Source organism: Callospermophilus lateralis, chromosome 15 (assembly GCF_048772815.1).
Source record: "Callospermophilus lateralis isolate mCalLat2 chromosome 15, mCalLat2.hap1, whole genome shotgun sequence".
NCBI classification, from domain to species: Eukaryota; Metazoa; Chordata; class Mammalia; order Rodentia; family Sciuridae; genus Callospermophilus; species Callospermophilus lateralis.
In genome coordinates, this window is record NC_135319.1 from 44274924 (window position 1) to 44301883 (window position 26960).

A 26960-nucleotide genomic window follows, 5' to 3' on the forward strand; every position below is an offset into this window, starting at 1 on the left:
CCAGAAGCTCTTTTTCACAGGTACCTGAATCCAGGGGAGAGACGTAGATGTGACTATCTGGAGGAAGGTGGGCCAAGACAGAAGGAACAGGCAAATACAAAAGCTTGGAAATGGGAATTTTCATGGTGACTTATTCCAGGGTCAAGAAAGAGAGGGAGCATAAAGGAGTTCACTATAGGGTGCAATCCAGATCTATTAGGATCCAGTTCTTTCCAGGTTAGCACTCCAGTGAAAGCAATCTTGTCAAGGTTACCAGTGGTCTCCGTATTGCCAAATCCATTGGTCATTTCTTAGTCCTTATATTATTGGGCCTTTCACATAGGGTTTGGCAAGAGGCTACTACAATAAGCCAGATGAGAGTTAGGAGGCTACTGTTATAATACAGATAAGAATTGGAGAACTTGGAGAAGTGTGATGGTGGAGGTGGTGAGAAGTCATCAAATTTTGAAGACACAGAATTATTTTTCCTGATTCAATAGTTGGAGGATGTGAGAGACAGAGAGGACTCAAGAATGATTCTTGCATTTTTGGTTTCAGGAACTAGAAGAACAGAATTTCCATGTACTAAAACTTTCGGGAAGACTACTAAAGTATTAAGTTTGTTAGGAAGAATAGTGTATATTTGACTTAGGGCATGTTAAATTTGTGATGCCTTTTGGAACCAAGTGGACATGTAGATTAGAAGTTGTAAGCTAGGCATGGTGGGCCATGCCTGTAATCCCCAGTGGTTTGGTAGGCTGAAGCATGAAGATCACAGGTTTGAAGCCAGCCTCAGCAACTTAGCAAGACTGCAAGCAATCTAGTGAGACTCTGTCTCAAAAAATTAAAAAATAAAAAGGGCTGGTAGGGAGGGGCTGGGGTTGTGGCTCAGAGGTAGAGCACTTTCCTAGCATGTGTGAGGCACTGGGTTCGATCCCTGGCACCACATAAAAATAAACAACAAAAAACCTCATTAAAAAAAAGGGGCTGAGGATATAGCTCTTGGTAGAGTGTTTGCCTTGCATACACAAGGCTCTGTGTTCAATCCCCAGCACCACATACACACACACACACACACACACACACACCAAAAATAAATAAATTATTGGGCTGGGGTTGTGGCTCAGTGGTAGAATGCTTGCTTAGCATGTGTGAGGCACTGGGTTCGAATCTCAGCACCACATAAAAGTAAATAAAAGTCCATCAACAACTAAAAAATATTTTTTAAAAAAAGGGCTGTGGATGTGGCTGAGTGGTTAAACATCCCCGGGTTCAATCCCCCCTCCCCAAATTATACATATGTATAGGAGAAAAGTTGGAGGGCTGAGAGTGTAGCTCTGTGGTTGAGTGCAAGTGTAAGACCCTGGGTTCCATCCCCAGCACTGGGGATGGGGGTGGGGGAACAAAAAGTCAGGGGCTAAGGTGTAGCCCAGTTGTAAAACCCTTGCCTAGCATGCGTGAGGCCCTGGTTGTGATTCCCAGTACCACAAGAAGTGTGTGTGTGTCGGGGGGGCGGTGAGTTGTGAAGCTAAAAATATAATTTAAAGCTACAGGACCAAATGCACCAAGAAAGTGAATCAGGATAGGGAAAAGTTGAATCTGATTCTGAGCCCTGTAATACCCCAGTGTTTAGAGGTCTAGAACAGGACAGGAGAATGTGAAGAAGTGACTTATGGGGTAAGAACGTGAGTTGTCTCAAAAGCCACATGAAGCAAACATTTCAAGACTGCAAACCATTATGATTCCTGATGATAAAGAAATCAACTTCTTCTTTAAAAGACAGCCCAATAATACAGACAGAAAGCTAAGATCTCTATAAACTGATAGGTCCCTAATGTGTTAATGGATAAATACCGGGGCCCCTTTCAAACAGCCTCTCTGAGGTTTGTTGACCTAAGATTATAATGTCGTCTTCCCTTTCCTGCTGAGTATCATGAGGTTCCCTCTTCCCTTTCCTGAGTGCCATGAGACCCACTTCTGTTGATCACAAAGTACTTCAGTCTGTGAAGAGGGTACTCAAGTGGAATAAAAATCTGTAATTTCAGTGTGTTAAGGAACTGGATTGTGATTACCCAGCTTCTGGCTGGTGAGCCCTGCCCTCTTTTCCTGCAAAGCATATAAAGCAGGAAAGTTTTATTTAAATTTCAAATCTGCAGTTAGTTCTTGAGCTTAGTTGTCAAGGATCTGGATCAGCAAGGGCCTGGAGGCGCAGCTGAGTGTGCTGTGATTGAGTGCAGTTGTGCATTATTTTCCATTCTTCTTCCCCTGCTGCTGGGCTTACAACCTAAGTGTTTCTGGTCCTTATATGTAGATTTTTTTTATCTCCCTGGCAACCCAGGGATGCTCTACCACTACACTAACCCTAGCCATTTTTTAAATTTTTGAGACAGGGTCTTGCTAAGTTGCCCAGGCTGACCTCAAACTTCCGGGGTGGGTGACCACCTCAGCCTTCTGAATAGTTTGGATTTCAGGGGTGCACCACCATGTCTGGCTTGTTCTGTAGATTTTGTTTAAAAATGAAACTGGTGTGTGAAGGTGACCTGAAATTGTACTCTCTTCTAATGGTTATTGAAATCAAGATATCATGACTTTGATCTAAGGGGAAAATCTGGCAACTTCTTCCTGATCAGCTGGGATCATAGCATCTATGGGAGAAGGAAGCTGAGCAAGAGAGACAAAAGTCCTCAATTGCTGCCTTCACAGATATCTAGAATTCACTGGAAAAGTGAATCTTACAGAGAATTCAGCATGTCTTCATTTTGCCCCCAGGCCTGAACTCACCCTTGTGGTAGGTGACCATCAGCCTTCAGATTTCTGTCCTCTGAGGATACTCAGAATTCACAATCTCATGGTAAAATGCTTCTCTCCCCAACAGTATCTTCCCCAACTCTACCAAGATGCATCTCACCTCCCCCCTATCTGTCTGCCTGTCCTCCTTAATTATCTTTTCCATCTGTTCAAATCCAACTCATTCTCTAGGGCTCAGCTTAAATCCTCTGTGAGAGAGAGGATTAATTTAATAGTATCATATGTCTATACTGGAAGCCAGGTCCTGTGCAAAACTTTAGGGAATCAGAGATACACCACAAATAGGGACAGAATCTGGCAGTTTATAGACCTGCAGTTTGGCCTAATAAGGGAGACAGGTATTAAAAGAATAACAGAGGAAAAAAAAAATGACAGTGTGGTAAGTACAATGATGGGATTGTTTGCATACTCCAGGTGGCTAGAAGTGGGAGTTGTTAGTTGTGTGTGGAGGACCTGAAGGTTTTCTGCCAGGATCTGACTGACGTCTAAGCCAAGGTGTCAAAGGGCCTTCTCCAACCAGGCGTGGTGGTGCAAGCCTGTAATCCCAGTAGCTTGGGAGGCTGAGGCCAGGAGGATCAGGAGTTCAAAGCCAGCCTCAATAACTTAGCGAGGACCTAAGCAATTTAGCAAGACCTTGTCTCTAAATAAAATATCAAATGGCTGGGGATGTGGCTCAGTGGTTAAGCGCCCCTGGTCAAGAAAAACAACAACAAAAAAATAAGGGCCTTCTCCAGAAACAAATCCTGCTTTCAGTTTCCATAGCATTTAAGCTTGGACCTGCCATGGACACCACCTTCACTGCCCTGTGCAGTCTGTGTCCTTCGTTTGTGAGTCTGTTATACCCCTAATGTCCAGCTAAAACAAGGGGGAGTGCCTCAGCAAGGACCTGGTACCTCACAGGGCTCAACACTTGTAAAATCAATAGAATAAGTGAAACGCAGAGGCAGGTTTTTCCTCCCGTAAAACTTTTATGCAGGCCTTCCCTGGCTAGCCAGAGGGGTATACTCTTTCCTGCAGCTTCAGGAAGAATTGCCAAGGCAGAGGAATGTACCCCACTTCATGTCCTTTGCTCTCAGGCTTGCTGCTCCTCGGTGCCCACTGCTGCCTCTAAATGTGACCCATCACTAAGACCTCTTTTAGAAACTGCAGGCTCCAGAATCTTTCCCTCGACACCCTTATATTAAACAATGGTATCGACTAGAGATGGTGGAGGAAAGGGGGTGATGCACATGTAAACTGTGGAAATGGGGTGTAAACCTGGGCCCTGCATGGACTGGGTGTTCTACATTCTCTCAGGCAATAGTGGTTCCTGGGTGGTGAGACTAGAAGAACAGAAACTGCCACAGAATGTCTCATAAAAAACAAAACAAACTGGATGTGGTGGCACCCATTTGTAATTCCATCAACCCTGGAGGCTGAGGCAGGAGGATGGCAAGTTTGAGGCCAGTCAACTTAGCAAGACCTGTCTCAAAAATAAAAATATAAAAGATCTAGGGACATGGCCCAGCAGTAGAACATCCCTGGGTTCAGTCCCCAGTACTGGAAGGGGGGGAGCATTATGCTGTAATGGTGTGATATTCCCCCAAGTCTCCCCCATGGTGCCTGCCTCAAATCCCTCCTGACGGCAAGCCAGAGACTAGCATTTCTCTTTTCCAGGATGGGTCATAAAAACACAGGTAATTGGCATTTGAAAGATAGATAGAAGACTGTCTTGCTGAGCCCTCAACCTCTGGGATCTGACCCTATCTCCAGGTACACAGTGCTGAACTGAATTAGGGGATACCCAGTTGGTATCTTTTGCAGAACTGATGGCTTCCTTTGCTGGTGGGGAGAAATTCCCATGTCTTTTAAGGCCACAGAAGTTTTCTTTTTTTGTGAACGTATAGTAGGAGAAAGTCAGTTTGTGTTGGTTTTTCTTCTATATCCACTGCATTGTCCTCTAAATGGAATACCTGCAGCTATGGGAATGAGATTTCAATGTATGAACCTTTTTAATGGAAGTGTCATTTTGGAGTCATGTAAACGTTTACCTATTAAAACAACCACAAACCAAACCTAAACCGCACATTGAAGATGATGAAAATAACTCACTGAGCGTACAAATTACTAGCTAGCCGTGATGGCACATGCCTGTAATCCCAGCTACTGGGGAAGCTAAAGCAGAACAGCAAGCTCAAAGCTGACCTGGACAATTTAGGGAGGTCTTTCATCAAATAAAAATAAGAAAAGGCTGCGGACGTAGCCCAGTGGTAGAGTGGTCCTTGGTTCAATCTCCAGTACCACAAAACCAAAACCCCCAAGCCTCACTTCCCTGTAGTCCAGTGAGGTCCTGCACTGAGCCTTCTTGCCAGCAGATGGCACTTGAAGCCTACAAATTAAGCCACTCTGCTTCCTTCCCTTTTTTGAGTTGCTGGGGTGCACAGACCCCCACAGGCATGGGCTGCCGTAAGGCTAGCAGGATAGGAGTGCTGGAGCCCTTAGGGCTCCCAGCAATCTTCCTTGTCTGGAACTTTAGGTGCTGGCTGGATCTCTCCTTTTTCATAAGCGTCCAAAACAATTCCAGAACATATTCTCCAACCAGAGCTAAAACCAGGCAGGGCACCAAAAGCCATTAAGATAATCATTTTATAAGATCGCACACATTCTTAAGATTCCCTTTCCTTAGTAACAAACTGCATGTTCTCCCTCCTGGTCTTGGTGGATACTGAGCCCAAGGTTGAGGAAACCCAGCAGCCTGGGTCCTCGCTGAGTTGCTTCCTTCCCAGAAGCCTTCCAGAGAGAACCGGACTGAGCTGTCTTATAGAGAAGTGAACAGCAGCTTCAGCCCAAGTCGAGGATGGCTGTGCAGAGAGGCGTTTGAGGCACTGCTAATGTCATTTATCTAAGAGTTATTTTGGTCTGAACTTTGTGAGTGACAATCTCACAAAAATGCCTAGAACCAAGGAGGGCTTCTTAAGGAGGGGACAGTTTGAGCTAAGTCTTGAAGGAGGGGAGAAGGTTATTTTAAGTAAGCCTAAGAAACAATTTGAATAAGAAGCACAAAATCAGCTTTATGTGTCGTCAAATGCTCCCTAGCTTGCCACATGCTACCTCGCCCACCCATGGGCCGCCATGGAGGACTCTGACTTCTGGGTACTTAGCTTGTACTTCTCCCCTGCTTTCAGTTTTTTTTGTTTGTTTGTTTAGTTTTGGTTCTGAGGATTGAACCTAGGGGCATTTTATCAGTGAGCTACATCCCCAGCCTTTCTTATTTTTTTGAGATACGGTCTTATTAAGTTGCTGAGGCTGGTCTTAAACTTGAGACCCTCCTGTGTCAGTTTCCTAAATTGCTGGGATTACAGGTGTGGACCACCACACCTAGATCTTCTACACATTTAACCTCTGTGTGGTTGTCACCTCTTCCTGGATACCACATCTCTTCCTCAGGCAATCTTAGGAGCTGAAGGATTCAGCTGGAATTGCATGACCGAAAAGGTGCCCTAGATCCTGGGTTTTAAGATGTTGCAGGTAGGATCCTTACTTTACCTGCCAGGCTCTGGCTTTAAGCTTCAGAGCACTCAGACAAAGCAACAGATCTTTCTTTGTGGGGAATGACTGTCCCATGGAAGCTGTAAATGGGATAGCTTCAGGCTGGAGGAGGGAGGATGGGGGAGAGTAATTTCGAGATTCTGGGGTCATTTTTAGAAATGCTCATATTTCACTGATGCCTCAGGCCCAGGGCAATGAGCAAGGCAAGGCTTACATGTGGACACCAGGGACAGCCTATGAGAGGAGAGGGCGGAAGATAGATGAGGTAGGACAGCAGCAGGCTCCGTGGAGAAAGAATCTAATCTCCCAGAAAGGATGAGGCTGCTAAATTGTTTTGGGCAAAGTGCTGGGCCTGAGAATTCCTTGTGGGAGTCATAGGTACAGATGGAAGCCTCTGCTCTGCCCTGGCTGATGGGCACTCACTACCTGCACTCAGAGCCAGAGCACGTGGCTTCCGGTGTGGTGATTCTATTGGATCGGCCATGCAGGAAGCACGACTCGGGGGCTGCGAGAATTCTGGAGCAGAGGCTTTCAGACTGGGAAGGAACCTTACAGCATATTTAGCTTAACCTACCTATCATTTAACAGATGAGGGAACAGATGGGAGATGATCTGCTCAATACCACACGGAGTGGCAGAGTTGGGTTCATCACACAACACTGGTTGCTATGGATCTTAAAACGTAGGTCCACCATATCAGATGACTCCTCACATGTTCCACAGCCTCTTTTAGTTTTTTATCATGGAGGATGAATAATCAAAGGCCGTGGCTTAAAATGAAAAGTAGCCAAACTGGCTGGGACAGTGTTATCACAAACTCCAAACATCCTCATTTTTTGTCTGTGTCTCAAGTTGCCTTAAATCAGACTCTGGTAGGAAGAAAGCAGGTCTGTTACTAGTGAAACCCAGTGGAAATGTAAAAGGAAAAGGGTCCAGAAGATCCTAAAATAAAGGAGACAGCAGACATTGGGGATGGTTATTGCAAACTGTTATAATTAAGGTGATAAAGACAGAGGGCAGACAGGCTCTGCAGCAGGCCCTGGTTTTGGAGGCCCATTCTGGAGAGGAGATGGCACTTGCAGGGAACAGAACTCAATCACTGCTGTTGATGAAGCACAGAGTCACAGTAGAGGCATCTTAGGGATCCTGAGAGGAAAAGGAGTGGAGAGTGTCATGAAGCAATTACTTTAAATCCCGAATCCTTTTGTGTTGCCACTGAGCACATGGACTTCCAGGACAGGCCTCAGTGTCACACAGTGTCTGATACAGATCCTTCCTTTGGCCCAGGCTACCCACCAGCTCAGGATGCCCAGGTCATCTTCATAAGCATTCATCACAAACTTCCTTTTGCCTCCCAGAGATTTTCCTAACTTGCATCTTCCTCTCCCCCAATTTTTTTTAGTTGTTGATGGATCTTTATTTGTCTTTATGCGGTGCTAAGAAATGAACTCAGTGCCTCACACATACTAGGCAAGTGGTCTCCCACTGAGCTATGACCCCAGCCCCTAACTTGCATCTTTTTTTTTTTTTTTCTTCTAACTTGCATCTTAAAAGTACCAACAGGAGGAAGAACTGGAAATGTTCTTGTTAATATAAGCCCACAGCAAAAACGATTAAGAGCTGGATGCTTCCCAGGGCTGGCAGGTGTGTGGACGGTTCCCTGCATTCTTAATCTGTAGGGTGCTTGGATGGGTGCAGTTGGAGAAGCCAAGGTCTGAGCTTTTAAGACTTGTTCATGTTTTTGAGAATGGACAGGAATAATCACTGGGAATACTCAGAGCCTAGCGGAACACTGGGACAGGGGAGAGTGAGGAGAGGAAGTTGGCCACATCCTGAGGTCACTTGCAGGAGGAAGGGAGCACTACTCCCAGAAGCAGCAGCACAAAGGGCTACGTTGAGGCTTGGCTTCAGGGGCCTAGGTTGCTTGGGTGCAGAAGGTGGCCCCTCTTGTAGTTCTGGGTTACTACTTGGGCAAAGCAAAGTCCCAGGCAGTTTCCTGTGCACATTTCCACATGGCCTGCATAAGGCGGGTGAAGCCCATGTCCTTGGGCTTCTCCAGGCCTCTCATCAGTCGCTGCTTCATGATGGAAACAAATTCCTTATTGCTCAGCTCCCCATTACCTAGAGGAAGAAGCAAATACAACAGTATAAGTGGAGGCCTTAGAAAAAAGCCACTGAGAAAATTCCACTGTTCGCACACCATGTGGTTCCAAAGCGCAGTGTGTCTCACAGCCAAATTCAGTTCTCAGGGCTTAGGATGAACTCGTTTGCTCCTTCCTTGATGTTTCCTACTATAATTCAGTGACAGTTCGATGTAGTGTGACAAATTCCAAATGAGAATATAGTATATGTCAGGTAATAAGCTTTGTGCTTTGTCCCCTTGAAATACTCCCAAGTTGTAGAAGAGACAAACAAATGTCCACAGTGTGGCAAATGCTCTCATGAAGTAGACAGAACTAAGGGGCACAGAGGAAGCAGTGTGGCTGCTGGAGAACCATAGTAGTAAGGTATTGTTGGACAGAGGTCGGGGATGGCAAGTAAACTCAAGAGGAAGGCAGGAGACAGGTCCCCAGGGTCTTTATTCTTGCCTCTGTCTTTGCTTAGGCTAATTCCCCACCTGGAAAGCTTCTGAATCTCACTCTCCTTTACCTGGCCAATTCCTGCTCATCCTTTGTGATTTCACTCAGGGGACAATTCCAGGAAACCTTTACTGATCTGTGTTTGCACTACCCACAGCAGGCCTAGATATTATTCCTCTGTTTGTCTTTATTCTCAACACCTGGCACAGGACCCGACGTACATCATATTCCATCTTCTTTCTGGAGACATTGAAATACTGCAAGTCTCCTTATCCACTATGCAGCAAGTTGGGTCTAATATTTTTGATGTGTGTGTGTGTGTGTGTGTGTGTGTGTGTGTGTATGCATATAGGGGTGGAAGTACAGGGAATTGAACCCAGTGTCCTCTACCATTGAACTACATTCCCTGCCCATTTTATTTTTTATTTTGAGATAGGGTCTTGCTAAGGCTGAGGCTGGCCTTGAACTTGCAATCCTTCACAAACCCAAGTAGCTGGGATTACAGGATTATGTCGCTGTGCTTGGCTGCATTTTTTTTTTTTTTAAAGAAAATTACATTTATTAGGAGTGCAATCCAGGAAAACAGATTCAAGCAATTTTGAAAATGTGCTCCCTGTTTAAGATCCTTATGGTCATAAATTGAAACCTGTAGGCAAACTGGAATTATAGGAAGAAATGGAAAGCACACACCAGGGCCAGGGATTATATTTTTTGATCTGACGACACTGAGGGATGAGCTATGGAAGAGGGATGGATTCACAACGTCCAGAAGGGCATGAGGTTCACTGCTCCTGACCCCAGTGGGTCCCACTCACCATCACAGTCAAAGAGTGCAAACACCACATCACACACATGGTCTGAGAGTTCCACTTTAGCCACTGTCCTGGCCACTTGTTGCATGGTCACTGAAAGAGGAAAGATGCAAAATCAGCACAGCAGAGGGCCTTCCATTTTGCTTTCTCAAACTGCTCAAAAATTTTTGACTGTATTTAAGTCACATTTAAGGAAATGAAAATTTAGCTTTTAACCTATAACTCCCTTTCCTTTTCACCTCAGGTTCTATTCCTTTCTCCTGTGCTACACTTTAGGAGGTCCTTGTAGTTAGTTAAGAATGCCTGATATTAAATTCATAGAGACAGAAAGTAGATTACCAGGGGCCAAGGAGCTTGGAGGGTTAAACTGTGCTTAAATGGGCACAGATTTTGTTTGGGATGATGGAAATGTTTTGGAAATAGTGGTGACAGTTGCATGACACTGTGAATATGATTAATGCCATTGACTTGTATTTTAAAATGCTATTAAATACATCACTTTAAACAATAACTTTAAAAAAAGTGAAAATTCACATAATATTTAAAGATGGGATTCTAACAGCCTAAAACAAGCCATGGCAACTTTTCTAATAAATTATCATCATAAGAGTTTCTCAACGCCACACCTGATATTGTATTAGTCTCCTTGCATTTCCTACCTACTGGAAAAAACATGACAGCAAGAAGTCAAGAAAATAACCAGGCAGCAAGAGGAAGGGGAGGCGAGAACAAGGAGGCTGATCTGCCATATGAGCTTCACGCTTCAGTTACTGACCGACAGCAGAGTGAGCTCCTTGCCCTGCTAGGTCCCTCTTCCCTACTGGTTCTGCATCAGTCACTATCGTCTTCCAACAGTGCATCTTGGGAGAAGCAGTGGCCCTGTCTCACTGAATCAGTATTCAGCTTAAAAAAATATACACAAACACACTTTTTTTGTTTTCTTTTTGGCTTGGGTAGAAAATCTCTTTTAGCTTTCTATTTTTTCTTACTCGGACATTTACTGTTAAATACTAGCAATCACGTAAGAATGGGGTTCTCATGAAACACAAGCCTGGAAGGACAAGGAAGTTTCTGGTCTTCTCTCTCAGTTATCCTCAAACTTGGTCTATCTACACCTACAAATTATGCTCTTGCTTACAGACCCACTCCTTGGCTTTTTCCCCTTTCTGCAGTGCTGGGGATGGAACCCAGAGCTTCGCACATGCCAGGCAATCTCTCTACTACTGAGCCACACCCCTAGTCTTACAGACATACTCTTTAAAAAAAAATTTTTTTTTAGTTGTAGATAAACACAATACCTTTATTTTATTTATAATTTTTATGTGGTGCCAAGCATTGAACCCAGTGCCTCAATGTGCCAGGCAAGTGCTCTATCACTGAGCTACAACCTCAGCCCCCTAGACATACTCTTAAGTGAAGTAATACATGCTGGAAAGAAAAGAATTGATTTCTATTTATGAATCAACCAGCAATGAAGTGTTCTCTATAAGCATCAGATTAGATTAATCCAGAAGCAATATGAATTTAAACAAGCTCACTGTGCCTTCTTTGCTTATTTCCTTCCTATAATTTAGTTCCCATTACCAGCCTGTGTTGCCTTTTATTTCTCACTTCACATTCATCACCTGCATGCATTCACCATAGTGCTCCTAGGGTCAGCACAGCAGTGGGAAGGAGCAAGGCTTGGTTCCATTGTCATCTTGCTATATGACCCTGGTGGAATCATTTGATCTCTTAAGACTTCATTTTCTTATATTCAAATAAGGGATGCCACAAGATAACTTCTGAGGTGGGTTAATAGTGCAGAGAATAGTTTATTGGTGTTTTCTGGAGTGAGGGTGTGGTAGAGGTGCCCAGAAAGAGCTGAATCTTGAATTGGTAAATGGTAGAGAAAAGGAGACTAGGCTGTTAAGGAGGACAGGAGGAGCTTGTTTCCTCTTTCTGTAGCTTTGGGTTCTCCATTTCTCTGAAGATACAAGTTAAAGTGAGGGAGGAATCAATAGCCCTGGAACTAAAAGACTTAGGTGCAAGAGACTGTGGTGGATTTTCATGAGATGTATCTTGGGGAATCAACAAGACCACAGAGTTCTAAGGGTTAGAAATTTAGCTCTGCAATTTTAGATACTTGATTTGGCTCAGGAAGAACTGATTCTTGCTAACTACACTGCCCAGAGAAGAGACTAGCAATTTTTAAAAGAACTAAAATGGTGACAGCTGGTCATTACACGTCTCAGTAGAAAAATTTATTAAGGAAACTCAGTTCCCTTCAGAGGACTGCTCAGTGATTTCAAACTGTGATCACCTACTGAATCCCCCTCCACTGCCACAGAAGTGTGCCCTGAGGAGGGGATCTGTGCTTTTTGTTAACCATTTCTCTTTATGCATGTCACATCTACACTTTTTTTCCTTTGGTGGTACTGGAGTTTTAACCCATGGACACTTTCACTGAACTACATCCCCAGCGTTTTTTGAGACAAGGTCTCACTAATGCCCAGGTGGGTCTTGAACTTGTGATCCTCCTGCCTCAGCTTCCTGAGTCAATACTGGGATTATAGGTGTGTGCCACCATATCTGGATCAGTCTCACGGGTTTAATAGCTATAACCAATGACTATCTTCATTTTCTCCTACTCACTTACTTCTTCACCTCTCTCAGGACAGAGTGCCTGAGGGTGACTGTCTCAACATTGCAAGACTCCTTCCCATAGACATGGAGAGCCTCCCTGTAAATAAGCTATTAAATAATATTCAAGGATATCAGTAAAAGTGCTTGACAGTTTTTAGTGAAAAATTCATTAAACTGGTATTAAGAGGTTGTAGAATAGGGACCTCTGGGGGCTGCAGCAAGACCACATCACCAAAGACCTGTGTTCACAGAAGAGCTACAGATTATGTTCCATCTCACAAAGAGGGCGCTGGTGTCCTTCGAACTCTAAGAGGAAAAAACCAGGGCTGCCAAGTCATTGTGACTCAAACCACAGGGATGGAACTGGCCAGGGAACAGCCCAACTGGGGTGCCCTTTGGCAGTCCAAGATCCTTAGATAGGCCCCTGGGGTGTGAATCAGCAGGAGGAAACCAACTCACTAGCTGGTGAGCTGTCAAACTGGGAGCCCTTGGGACAAGTGGGATGACAGCAGATTACAAGGCAAGGGCTTGACAGCTGGTCCTGAGAATTGGCTCATTCATACTGCTTCCAATATCTCTGAATCACAAGGCCATAATTAAATCACAGCAAGCAGAACAATCCCTTCCTCAGATCTCAACTTCCTTGTGCAGACCAGTATTAGGGTCCTGGAATTCTGGCCTTCTCTGTTGGTGACTGTGATACTGTGAAATATATATCTGGTATTCTTCCCTATTTCCTGACATAAAACTGAAAATTCTTGGACTCTCCAAAGTGGTCTATCTTTTTGTATGGTAATGAGATGACTGGGGGCTGGAAGCCCCTGTGTGGCTTCAGCATGGTACAGTTGGTCACAGGAAAGATCAAGGCCCAATTAGGAGGTTGGGACTTTTCCACTCCGCTCTCCAACCTCTGGGGAGGAAAGAGGGCTGAAAGCTGAGTTGATCACCAACTACTCAATCAATCATGCTGATGTAATGAAGTTAAAAATCACCAAAGCATAAGGTTCAGAGTATTCAAATTGCTGAACGCAGAAAGGTTCATGGAGGGTGGTGCCCCTAGGAAAGCCATGACAGCTCTATGCTCCTTCTCCCAAACCTCTCTTGTACATCTCTTCACCTGTATAATTTGAAATGTCCTTTATAATAAAGTAGTAAACACATTTCCCTGAGTCCCGTGAGACGTTCTTGCAAATTAACCCTATGTATTCCTTTTGTACAGATCTGCCCAGGTGCCCTACAAGAGGCATGACATGATATTTGGTGATTTCTATTAGATTGGGGTTGAGGAATGGGTTTGTAGAAGCAGGCTCATTTGGTACTCAAAAATCTGGGACCATCTGGTTTTTTCTTTTTAGTACTGGGGATTGAACCCAGAGGTGCTTAACCACTGAGCCACATCCCCAGCCCTTTTAAAATATTTTATATCAAGACAGAGGTTTACTGTTTCTTAGGGCCTTGCTAAGATGCTAAGGCTGGCTTTGAACTCTCAATCCTCTTGCCTCAGCCTCCTGAGCTATTGAGATTAAAGGTGTGCAGCACTGTGCCCAATAATGGCTGGCCGGCTGGCCTGCCTTCCTTCTTTCCTTCCTTGCTACCTCCCTCCCTCCCTTCCTTGGTACTGGGGAGTGAATTACGGAGTAAGTGTTCTACCCCTAAGCTACATTGCCAGTCTTTTTATTTTTCACTCTGAAACAGGGTCTCAGTAAGTTGCCCAGGCTGGTCTTAGACTTGTGATCTTTCTTCTGTTTCAGCCTCCTGAGTAGCTGGGATTGTAAGAATGGACCACTGTGCCTAGCACCACCTGTTTTTTTGAAAAGCTCATGCAAAATCTGAGTTGTGCTGGGTCCTCAATTTACTCTCTTGTATGGTTCATGACTGTATAAACAGTAGAAAGAAAGCCATGCTGGTCTGTATGATATATCAGAAACTATATTACATAAAACTCATCACCACAATAGTTGAGCAAGTGAGTTCTGGAGTGACAGGAGACCAAATGGCCACTTGGAATCAGATAATCTTAGAAGCAAAGAGAACCCAGAGAAATCCAGGATTTTTAATAACTTGCCCAAGGTCACGAAGCTAGTAGGTAATGGCGCTGGATCTAAAGTTAAGCCCAATATTCTTTCTCTTTTCACACTGGGTCCACTCAATCCCTTACATGGATAACACCAATTCCTCCATGAATCCAACCATCACCCCAAAGAAAAAGAGTTCAGATGAAGGAAAAGCCAAATTGGGGAATACTCAGTGCTTTTGGTCAAAGATGAATAACTGAATAGCTGGGAGTTGGGAGGAGCCAGCTTTAGAGCTTGGCCACAGATCTGACTGCTCCATAAATGCAAGGCACTTAGCATTCCCTTGGAACTCATACTGATAATTTCAGAGACAAATTAAACAGCGACCCAATGAAAAGCACATATGACAAACGTGGCCCTGGGAGTTTTTCCCAACAGCTGCCTTTAATGCACAGGTACAGCTTGGTTCAGTGTGACCCAGTTAGGAGCTGCCTGTCTCCCCCAATGTAAAGGAGTCTGGAAAAGTGACCTGACATGTTGGGCTGACAGTCTCCAGCTGCGTGGCCATGTGATTATTCCTGCCTTACTGGACTACAGCAGAGAATATCAAAAGCCAGCTCGCAACTGCCAAGGGGAAGTAAGGGGAGATACTGTGCCACAGCCCTGGAGAGGCTTGCGATGTCTCAGTTTCTAGATGGCTTTGAATGGAACAAAGGGGAAGATTTTTCCTTGAAGAGCATTTGTCCTTTCTTTTGTATCTTCTTCCAAGGCACTTGGGCAAATATGACACACATATTTTAACCTGATTTTGGAGTGAGATGACAGGAAAGGACAGCACTGAGGAGAACCAGCAATTAAAGGAGCCCAGAGCAAGGGTGGCACTTGCTAGCCAGGTTCTGGCAGCACACCTTTCTGCCAGAAGTAAAGGTTTGCCTTGCAATGTGCCCCACGCCCCCCAAACGAGCCATGGTACACTAATAATGAAAACGAGGACAATTCCTTGTTCTGCATGGCCCTTTTGAACCCCAGGCAGGTTGTTCCCTCTATGTGTTCAGTCTGCTGCCCCTCAGAGGCAGTACTGCCAGTCCTGGCTTCTAATTTATGGTACACACCACAGAGAAAACTTGTAGTCAAGTTTTCTGAACCTCAGAGCATCATCATCCCAGATGATGGCTTCAGTAGGCTTTTGCTTAATTTGGTAAATCTAGTTTAGCAGTGAGATTTATTCTATCATTTAGTATTATATTGAGCTTCATGAAAAAACACTCATATATATATCTTGTTTACAAAGGAATGTCTCTCTCTCTCTCTCTCTCTATCTCTCTCTCTCTCCCTTTTTATTTTTTGAGATGGAGTCTTGCTAAGTTGCCCATCTCAGCCTCCTGAGTACTGGGACTACAGGTGCATGTCACCACACCAGGCTTTGGGCAAGCATTTCTACAAGAACCATTGGACAGTCAATAAATTTGGCTGATACACGAGGGAACGATCCCAATTTAGTATGTTCCACTAAGACTGAGAAATACACAGGTGAAATATCTGATGTATTATCAAATAAAAATGGGTCAAATATGGAATAATATGGATTTAATAGGAGATACAATTTGGATCTGAATTCTAAAGAAGTAAAAAGAATGTTCTAGATTGGTGTGATGCATGGTGGGTGTGGAGGAGTCGGTTTGAATAAAGTAGGGGAAGCAAAGAGGAACACCACAGCCTGACTCAGGAGCTTAAACAGAAGATGCAGAGGGAATCTTGCATGAGTAGGGTCTTGCAGAGGGCCAGAGGCACCTCTATGCAAGGGAACTTTGATAATAAGCAAGTTCTTATCTGGACACCAACTTACCATATTAATTTGATTTTCTCTTTCTCAATCTTTAAGTATCCATCCTTTTAACTTTCAGAAAATTATTTTTGAGCAGGCAATACATTCATCTATTTCAAAATTCAAGTAGTACAAAAAGGTAGAAGTCTCCATTCCAACCTTATCCCTCATCACTTAGTTGTCAGAGGCAAACAATATCACCAGTTCCTCCAGAAATATCACACAGACAGAAAAACAAGTATTCTTCACCACAGATATGGTGGTGTACCAAATATAGTGCTTTGCTTTACTCATTTAACATGATGCCTGAGAAATAATTCCATACTGTTGAGAGCCATCCATGGACTATGTGTGGAACAATCAGCATGGAAGCCCATTGAACAGGAAAATCTGGTATTTGAGAACTTCTAGTGGCATACTCATTGGTTAAGACCAACCAGATACAAGTGAATTTCTATTCAGCTCTGCCAAAAAAGGTCCCACACAGCATTGCAGATGGGGGTAACCTGCTGCAGCCATATAGCCACACAGACTCTCTATGGGTGTAGCCTGCCAAGATGCCAATCTGTGGACTGCAAGACATCCTGAGGCAAGACCCCGCCCCTGAAACCTTATCCCTGCTTTGATGTACCCCCTTAAATAAACCACCAGAGTCATTTTTCAGTTGTTGAGCTCCAGCTTCTGTGTGGGCTGGACCTATCAGGCGCTCTGCTTTAAAACTTATTCTTTGACTCTTTTATTTCTTCACTAATTATTTCAGACTCGATATTCTCAGGTGTTGAATACCCTCCTGTGCAGGAGGAATTGCCTGGGCAAGGTGCTGGCAGCCTCTCAACACCATACCAGCACACAGACAGCTTCTTTTAAGAGTTGCAAAGTGAGCATTCCACTGGCTGGACATCTGTAATTTATTTAATCAGTTCCTCTTTTATTCTTCTCAATCTTTATAAAATCATTTCCTTGGTGGACTGTTTTTTCAGCTCCAACAAAGTTTGATTCTAATGGCTGAACTGAGAGTAACTGATACATTTAACTTTGGTTTGTTGAAATGACATGGAAGACTAAAAATCATCTTTACCAGGATCTTATTAGACCTTCAAAGGCTTCTAAAGATAGTAATCCTTGAAGCCCCTACAAAGCATTGCTTGTAATAAATACTCATCTCTATATTTTCCTAGTATTGGTGTCATTCTTTTTTTTTTTTAATTTTTTAATATTTATTTCTTAGTTTTCGGCGGACACAACATCTTTGTTTGTATGTGGTGCTGAGGATCGAACCCGGGCCGCACACATGCCAGGCGAGCACGCTACCGCTTGAGCCACATCCCCAGCCCTTGGTGTCATTCTTGACATTGTTCTTTTCTGGCTTTCCCCTCATCCCCCCCATGGTATGTAATGCTGGCTGATTTTTTTTTTTTTTTTGGTGGGGGCACTGGGGAATGGGCACGGAGGTAATTTACCACTGTGCCACAAACCCAGTCCCCCGGCCCCTCTTTTTTTTCTTTAATTTTGATACAGGGTCTCACTAAATTGCTTAGAACCTCACTAAGTTGCTGAGGCTGGCCTTGAACTTGTGATCCTCCTGCCTCAGCCGTCCTGGCTGATTTTGTCCTTACTATCTATTTATATGTGGATGTTCTGGGCAGTTTATCCTACCCTAAACTCCCCTTTCTCTCACAATGGTAATCATGAATTTCTAAAGCAACTCTCTTCCTCTTTGGGGTGCTTATATAACTTTTTTACTAAATCATAATATATTCAAAGTGATATAATTAAGCCCAAATCAACCTTTAGAATGCTAAGTGACTTCAAATTTGGGAAAATAAACCAGAAAAAAATGCCTCATAAAGCAGACATTTATTTCAGATTTTGAGCCTCTTTGCCTACATCATGAATAATTTTACTTTAAAAACTGACGGCTTTGTCTTAAATGAGTGGAAACCTGGCCAACACTCCTCCTCTCATATAAATGTTTTTATAAAATGCAATGATGAACTGAAGCACAGGGGCCTGCCTCCCACAAAATTTAAAAGAATTTATAAAATAGAAGGTTTTTCTTTCATAATCTCTTCCCCATACATCTCTGTGACATTTCTAACTCCTGCCTTCACGCTATTAGTTCTCCGCTGTCTGGGGGGATTCTTATTCTGAATAGTAGGATTCTTGTCTCCCTCTATTTCTGCCATCACATTAAAGTACTGAGTCCCCTTTATGATACTCTAGGCTCTTCTAGCGGCAGTGGGCACCATGTTCTAAAGAGAACACAGGTGTGGAAGTCACTGAACATGAATTTCTACTCTACTCTGTGTCATATGATCAGTGATTTGAGCAAGTCATTTTCTTTCATGTAGGTTAAAAACAATAAAGTAATTAAGAGTTTGAACAAAATGGTTTCTAAGCTCCCTTCCAGGCAAAAACTTTTGACTGTTATGTTATTATTGCTTTTAGATAACAGTGCAAAATAGGGGCTGGGATTGTGGCTCAGTGGTAGAGTGCTCACCTGGCACATGAGAGGCCCTGGGTTCAATTCTCAGCACCACATAAAAATAAAATAAAGATATTGTGTCCAACTACAACTAAAAAATAAATATTTCTAAAAAAACAGTGCAAAATAGATTAAATTAATTTAAATGTCTTTATCTAATCTTCAGAGGTCCTCAAAGAATAAAATTAGAAGGTGGGGGTTTGGGGAATTAGGACTGGCGTGGTAGATAGGATTCTGAGGTGGCCCCCAACATTCCCACCTGTGGTTCACACAGCCTGTATATTCCCCTCCCCTCAAGTGTGGGCAGGGCCTGTGAATGTGACTATCACTCTGGTAATTAGGTTACTTTATATAAAAAAGGTGATGGACAGTCACCCCATAATTACATTACATAAGAATCCACTTATGTAGACAGGGAGAGGGATTTTCCTCCTGGCTTTGAAGAGGTGTGCTGCTGTGCTGTGAGAGGGCCACATAGTGAGGACCTGCTGTGGCCTGTGAACAGTCAACAGGCAACAAGGAAAAGGAGATCCCAGTCCAACAATGGAAAGGAACTGAATTATGCCACCACTCTCAATGAGCTTGGAAAACCCTGAACTCCAGATGAAAACGCAGCCTTAACAACACTTTGATTGCAGCCTTGTTAAGACTCTGAGCAGAGAATCCAGAGGTGCTGTACCCAAACTCTTGACTTACAGAAGCTCTGAAATAATGTAAGGGTTGCAACAGAAAGCTAACAGAGCTGGTCTGGGTTTATGTTTATGGTTGGGAATGTCCTTTTGGGGCTTCTCAAGCCATACTTTATACGCAGCTGCCCTTATTTTTTAGGTGCATGCACACTCTTCTGCAACTGAATTCTGAACTGCATAACTTAGATCTAATAGGGGCACAAGACAAGGTCTAATTAAGCTCTAAATTTCCTAGTGAGAAAATAAATTAAAACTGCCACCTTTCTTTTGGGAATTCAATAGCTTTTGCTCTAACTTCAAATCTATCTGGATAATTACAGGTTAGTTCATTTTCATAGATTTGAACATAACTTCAGGCTACAACATGTCCCTTAAAACATTACTACATTCAGTAAAAAGTTGATTTTGTTACAGTAATAGAAGTGAAAATCTGGATGACTCCTTGGAGATGTTTAATATAACCCCCATTGGAATATTAGAGAAGTTGTGACCTGCTCAAGGTGTCACAGGAAGTTAGTGACATGAGAAAGTGCTGGAGTTCCACCATTCTCTCCCTCATTCCAAGCTCTAGAACAGTCCACCATCCTTTCTGGAATCTGACCATGTTTAAAATTAATTCACTTGTTAGGTTCATTGAACATCTACTATATATAAAGAATTATCTAGGTCTGAGTAGGACACAAAGATGTAGAAAATATGGTTCATGTCTATATAATGATGAAACTGAAGCTAAAGGCTTCAATCCTCATTGATAATTACAAACTTAGAATTTCCAAGCTGCAAGAATCTAAAAACTGACTGTATATACAATTTCCTCAAAAGTAGGCTTCATCAGGCCCTAGGGTGGTCTTTAAAACATTTTAAAAATTATTTTTATTTTTTTGTGGTGTTGAGGATGGAACCCAGGGCCTTTGGCATGTTAAGCAAGTACTCTACCACTGGGTCACAACTCCAGCCCCCTCCACCTTTTAAAATTTTTTTTGGTACCAAGGATTGAATTCAGGGGTACTTAACTACTGAGTCATATCCTCAGCACTTTTTATTTTTTATTTTGAGAAAAGGTCTTGCTAAGTTGCTCAGGACCTCACTAAGTTGCCGAGGCTGGCCTTAAACTTGTGATCCGCCTGCCTGAACCACTAGGATTATAGGCATGTGCCACCCGGCTCAGCCACATTTTTTTTTTAAGTAAGTTTTTGTTAAGTTGTCATATAAGTAGGCAGAATAAAGCACCTAGAGTTTGAAAACTAGTATAGGTGGCTGGGTATAGTTACAATACCAATCTAACATTTTCGTGTAGTATTATTTCTTAATTTTTCACAACAGCTCTGAAATAAGTATTTGTAACATTACCATTCTAAAGAACAAAAACTGGAGGCTTTGAGACCTTCAGGGATTTGTCCAAGGTCACTAGTAAGTAGCATGGATTCAACCTCAGGTTTGAGTGTAAAGCCAAAATTTATGCTTAGCACCTCCCAAGTTTATGGGTAGGCAGAATTAATACTGTTACAATGGCCATTTTACCAAAAGGGATCTATAGCTTCAAAGCAATCCCCAACAAAATACCAGTGACATTCTTTACCGAATGAGAAAAAAATTTATATGGAAGAACAAAAGAACCAGAATAGCCAAAGCAATTCTGATTAACAAAAACAAAAACAAAACAAAACAACCAATGCTGAAGGTATCATAAAACCCAATTTTAAATGATGCTAAGAGCTATAGTACTGGCATAAAAGCAGACACATAGACCAGTGGAATAGAATAGAAGACACAGAGGTAAACATACACAGACACCATTTTTGAGAAAGGTGTCAAAAACATATGTAGGAGAAAAGAAATGGTGCTGGGAGAACTAGATATCTATATGTAGAAGATTATGAAACTAGATCTCTTATCTTTCACCCTGCACAAAAGTCAACTCAAAAATGGATTAAAGACATAGGAATTAAATTAAATGCTTGTCATTCTAGCAATTTAGGAGATTGAGGCAGGAGGATCACAAGTTTGAGGCTAGCCTGGGCAACTTATTGAGATGCTCAGCAACTTAGCAAGACCCTGTCTCAAAAATTGAAAAAGAGCTGGGGATGTAACTCAGTGGTAAAGCACCTTTGGGTTCAATCCCCAGTAATCCTGCCCCTCACCAAAACAAACAAACAAAGAACCAAACAGATCCTCAACATCAAAAACAAACAAAAAACCTAAATAAACTAAATGATACTTCTTGATAGAAATACAAATGGCCAAGAATTATATAAAAAAAGGTCCAACATTTTTACCATAAGGGAAATGAAAAAGAAAAGTATATTGAGGGCTGGGGATATAGCTCAGTTGTAAACAGTGTTTGCCCTGCATGCACAAGGCCCTGGGTTCAATCCCCAGTACCACAAACAAACAAACAAACAAACAAACAAACAAATAAATAAATAAATAAATTGAAGGACTAAGGCTGTAGTTTAGTGCTTGCCTAGCATGTGTGAGGCACTGGGTTCAATCCATAGCATCGCAAAAAAATAAACAATTTGCCAGAATTTTATTGAGGATTTTTGTATCTATGTTCATTAGAGATATTGGTCTGAAGTTTTCTTTTTTTGATGTGTCTTTGCCTGTTTAGAATTAGGGTGATATTGGCCTCTTAGAATGAGTTAGAAAGTGCTTCCTCTTTTTCTATTTCATGAAATAATTTTGGAGAGTATTGGTATTAGTTCTTTTTTAAAGGTCTTGTAGAACTCAGCTGTGTATCAACAGGGCTTTTCTTGGTTGGTAGGCTTCCTGATAGCATATTCTATTTCACTGCTTGAAACTGATCTGTTTAAATTGTGCATATCATCCTGATTCAATTTGAGCAAATCATAGGACTCTAGAAATTTGTTGATGCCTTAGATATTTTCTATTTTATTGGAGTACAAATTCTCAAAATTTTTATTTCTGATTATCTTCTGTATTTCTGTAGTATCTGTTGTGATATTACACCACGATCAAGTGGGGTTCATCCGAGGGATGCAAGGTTGGTTTAACACATGGAAATCAATAAATGTAATTCATCACATCAGTAGACTTAAAGATAAAAATCATTGATCATCTCAATAGATGCAGAAAAAGAATTTGACAAAATACAGCACTTCTTCATGTTCAAAACACTAGAAAAATTAGGGATGCAGGAACATATCAGCATTGTAAAAGTTATCTATGCTAAGCCCAAGGCCAACATCATTCTAAATGGAGAAAAACTGAAAGCATTCCCTCTAAAAACTGGAACAAGACAGGGATGCCCTCTTTTACCACTTTTACCTCTTGAAACACTAGCCAGAGTAATTGGACAGATGAAAAAATTAAAGGGATATGGATAGAAAAATAAGAAATTATCATTATTTGCCCACGATATGATTCTATACCTACCGGACCCAAAAAATCCCACCAGAAAACTTCTAGAACTCATAAATGAATTCAGCAATGTAGTAGGATATAAAATAACACCCACAAATCAAAGGCATTTCTGTGTATCAGTGACAAATTCTCTGAAAGGGAAATGAGGAAAACTACCCTGTTTACAATATCTTGAACAAAACCAAACAAACAAACAAAACAATCTATGGAATCAACCTAACAAAAAAAAAAAAAAAAAAAAAAAGACCTCTACAATGAAAACTACAGAATCCTAAGAAAGAAATTAAAGAAGACCTTAGAAGATGGGAAGATCTGCCTTTGTTCTTGGATAGGCAGAATTAATATTGTCAAAATGACCATACTACCAAAAGCACATCCAGATTTAATGCAATTCCTATCAAAATCCCAATGACATTTCTCATAGAAATAGAAAAAGCAGTCATGAAATCCATCTGGAAAAATAAGAGATCCAGAATAGCTAAAGCAATCCTTAGCAAAATGAGTGAAGCAGACTATATACCAGACCTTAAACTATACTACAGAGTAATAGTAACAAAACCAGCATGGTATTGGCACCAAAATAGACTTGTAGACCAATGGCACAGAATAGAGGACACAGAGACAAACCCACATAATTACAGGTATGTTAGACAAAGGCACCAAAAACACACATTGGAGAAAAGATAGCCTTTTTAACAAAAGGTACTGGGAAAACTAGAAATCCATATGCAACAAAATGAAATTAAACCTCTATCTCCCATGCATAAAACTCAACTCAAAGTGGATCAAGGACCTAGGAATTAAACCAGAGACACTGGGCCTAATAGAAGGAAAAAGTAGGCCCAAATCTCTATCATGTTGGATTAGGCCCCTACTTCCTCAATAAGACTCCTATAGTTCAAGAATTAAAATCAAGAATTAAATGGGATGCATTCAAATTAAAAAGCTTCTCTCAGCAAAAGAAACAATCAGTGAGGTGAACAGAGAGCCTACATTTGGGGAGCAAATTTTTACCACACGCACATTAGATAGAGGACTAATCTCTAGGATATATAAAGAACTCAAAAATGTTAATGCCAAAAAACCCACAAATAACCCAATCAATAAATGGGCCAAGGAACTGAACACACACTTCTCAGAAGATACACAATCAATAAACAAATATATGGAAAAATGTTCAACATCTCTAGCAATTAGAGAAATGCAAATCAAAACTACTTTAAGATTTCATCTCACTTCAGTCAGAATGGCAGCTATTATGAATACAAACAACAATAAGTGTTGGTGAGGATGTGGGGGGAAAAGATGCACTCATAGATTGCTGGTGGGACTGCAAATTGGTGCAGTCAATATGGAAAGCAGTAAGATGATTCCTTGGAAAACTGGGAATTAACCACCATTTGACCCAGCTATCCCACTCCTCAGTCTATATCCAAAGGACTTAAAAACAGTATACTAATGGGACACAGCCACATCAATGTTTACAGCAGCACAATTCATAACAGCTAAACTGTGGAAACCAACCTAGATGCCCTTCAGTATATGAATGGATAAAGAAAACATGGTATATAAACATAATGGAATATTAGTCAGCATTAAAAGAGAATAAAATCATGGCATTTGCAGGGAAATGGATGGAGTTGGAGAATATAATGCTAAGTGAAGTAAGCCAATCCCAAAAAACCAAATGCCAAATGTTTTCTCTGATATAAGGATGCTGATTCATAATGGGGTTGTAGGGTGGAGCATGGGAAGAATAGATGAACTCTAGATAGGGCAAAGGGGAAGGAGGGGGAGGGAGGGAGTATGGGGGTAGGAAAGATGGTAGAGTGAGATGGACATCATTACCCTAAGTACATGTATGAAGGCAGGAATGGTGTGACTCTACTTTGTGTACAACCAGAGATACAAAAAATTGAGCTTTATATGTGTAATATGAATTGTAATGCATTCTGCTGTCATATATAACAAATTAGAATAATTTTTTTAAGAGAGAATGAGAGAGAGAGGGGGAGGAGAAAGAGAATTTTTTAATATTTATTTTTCAGTTTTTGGCGGACACATAGTTGTTTGTATGTTGTGCTGAGGATCGAACCCGGGCCGCACACATGACAGGCGAGTGCGCTACCGCTTGAGCCACATCCCCAGCCCTAGAACAATTTTTTTAAAAAGAAAAAAACAAAATAAAGGCTTTCTATCCATTTACAACTGCACTAAAAGTCCATCTTATTCTAGTCAGAATGGGAATCATAAATAACAATAAGTGTTAGTGAGGATAAGGAGAAAAATAAACTTATGAACTACTGGTGAAAAGGTAAGTTAGTACAGCCACTATGGAAATCAGTAGGGAAGTACCTCAAAAAACAAAAAATGGAACTACTATATGATCCAGCTATACTACTACTTTGAATTTATCCAAAAGAATTAATAACAGCACACTTTTAGAGATACATGCATTGCCATGTTTATAGCAGCATAATTAATTCACAGTAGTCAAGTTATGGAATCAGCCTAGCTGTCCATCAACAGATGAATGAATAAAGAAAATAGGGCATATATACAAAATGAAGTTTTATTCAGTCATAAAGAATAATGAAATAATGTCATTTTCAGGTAAATGAATGGAACTGGAAAGAGAGCTTCATGTTAAGTGAAATAAGCCAGACTCAGAAAGACAAGTGTCATATGTAGAAGCTAGAGAGAAAAAAGGAAAAAAAAGGGATCTCATAAAACCAGAAGGGAGACCATCAGGGTAGGGAAACCATTATGGCATCAGTGGGAGGGAAGAGGAGGTAGTGAAATTGATCAAATTATGTTATGGGCATATATGTATATGCCATCATGAAACCCACCATTCTGTAGAATTAATATGCATCAACAAAAAATGAAAAATTATGCTTAGCACAATTTCTGGTTACTTCTTAATAAATGCTAGATTCCAGAGCAGTGTCTAAGTGAAACAAGCTCCCAACATACAGTTGAGTGGAGATGGTGAAGAACATATGGATCATTAGAAGCTGAGACGTCTGCTTCTGTACCCTGTATTTTGATGTACAGAAATGAACAGCTTAGCATACACATTTCTTTTAAAGGATATTGTGGCACCAACTTTCCCTGAAGCATGACTTCATTTAACTGACTTTAGGCTTTTGTGTTTTGGTTTCTCTGTGGAAAGTATTGAGATTAGAAAGGTTAAGAACACAAATGTGGCTATTAGGACATTCCCACATGAATTATGGAGCTAGATTAGACCACTCCAAAGGTCTGTCACTTAAGGTAAGCACTACAGATGCTAGAGGCTGTCTGAGCTGGAGAACATGCTCCCAAATAGCTGCAAGGGAAACTTCATATTCCAAACTCAGGAGAAGGGCACTTTCTCCAAAACATTCCCTTCTTACCCTAAGGATGATCAACTCATAGTCCAGGGCAACTGGGGAGAAACAGCTTAGAGCCTTTCTTCTCTAGGATACTGAGAAGTGCAGTTCAAATGCTGAATTGCACTGCCTCCTGGATTGCGCTTCAGCAAAGATTTTCAAACTTCAACAAAATCTTGGAACATACTGTAAGTCTACATGATGGCTTGGGAAATATACACACTTTGGGATTAAGCTTTAATTAAGCCAGCTTGAATCCTGACTCTACTACTTAAATAGGGATAATACCACCAACCTTTCAGGTTTTGAAGATTAAGAGAGATACCATACATAAAGTGCTTAGCATCGTGCCTGGTACATGAAAGCTGCTTTAAAATGATAGTTACTAGTGTTCCAGATGTGCAATGGCCTCTAAAGGGGAATGTTATAGAATGCTTAGTGCTTGGGAGGGGTGTCAGCTTCTCTGTTAAAGATGGATGTTCAGATTGTATGATTTTGTCATGTGCTCAAAATTACTTATTCTTATCAGTAATTTTCTGACTCTTCCAACAACCTGTAGGGACCTATATGCCAAAAGACTGAGGCTTTTACTTTAGGACTGGGGCTATAGTTCAGAAGTAGAGCCCTTGCCTAGCATGTACGAGGCCCTGGGTTAGATTCCCAGCACTAGGGGAAAAAGATTGTACTCATTAAATTATATGACTAAAAGAATTTGAAAGCCACAAAGGTTCTTAGAAGTCATCCATAAGATCCAAGTCACCTAAGAGAGAAAAGAACTGTAATCATTTAATAGTGAGACTGATACTCAAAACCAACCAACCAACCAAACAAAAAACCAAACTTTGGGGTTGCAGAGA

The 26960-nt window shown here is 41.7% G+C and overlaps 1 protein-coding gene across 2 annotated transcripts in view; it reads right to left on the reverse strand.

Moving 5' to 3' along the window:
* Nucleotides 1-7286: 7286 nt before the first annotated feature.
* The window catches only part of Micu1 (mitochondrial calcium uptake 1), a 197754-nt gene continuing 178080 nt past the window's right edge, over nucleotides 7287-26960 (reverse strand). For both annotated transcript variants that reach the window (XM_076834763.1, XM_076834764.1), the window contains exons 11-12: nucleotides 9710-9799; nucleotides 7287-8436 (exon numbers count right to left, since the gene is read on the reverse strand). In XM_076834763.1, coding sequence (XP_076690878.1) covers nucleotides 8279-8436; nucleotides 9710-9799 — 248 coding nt within the window. In that variant the 3' untranslated portion in view covers nucleotides 7287-8278. The remainder of the gene's footprint in view (nucleotides 8437-9709; nucleotides 9800-26960) is intronic.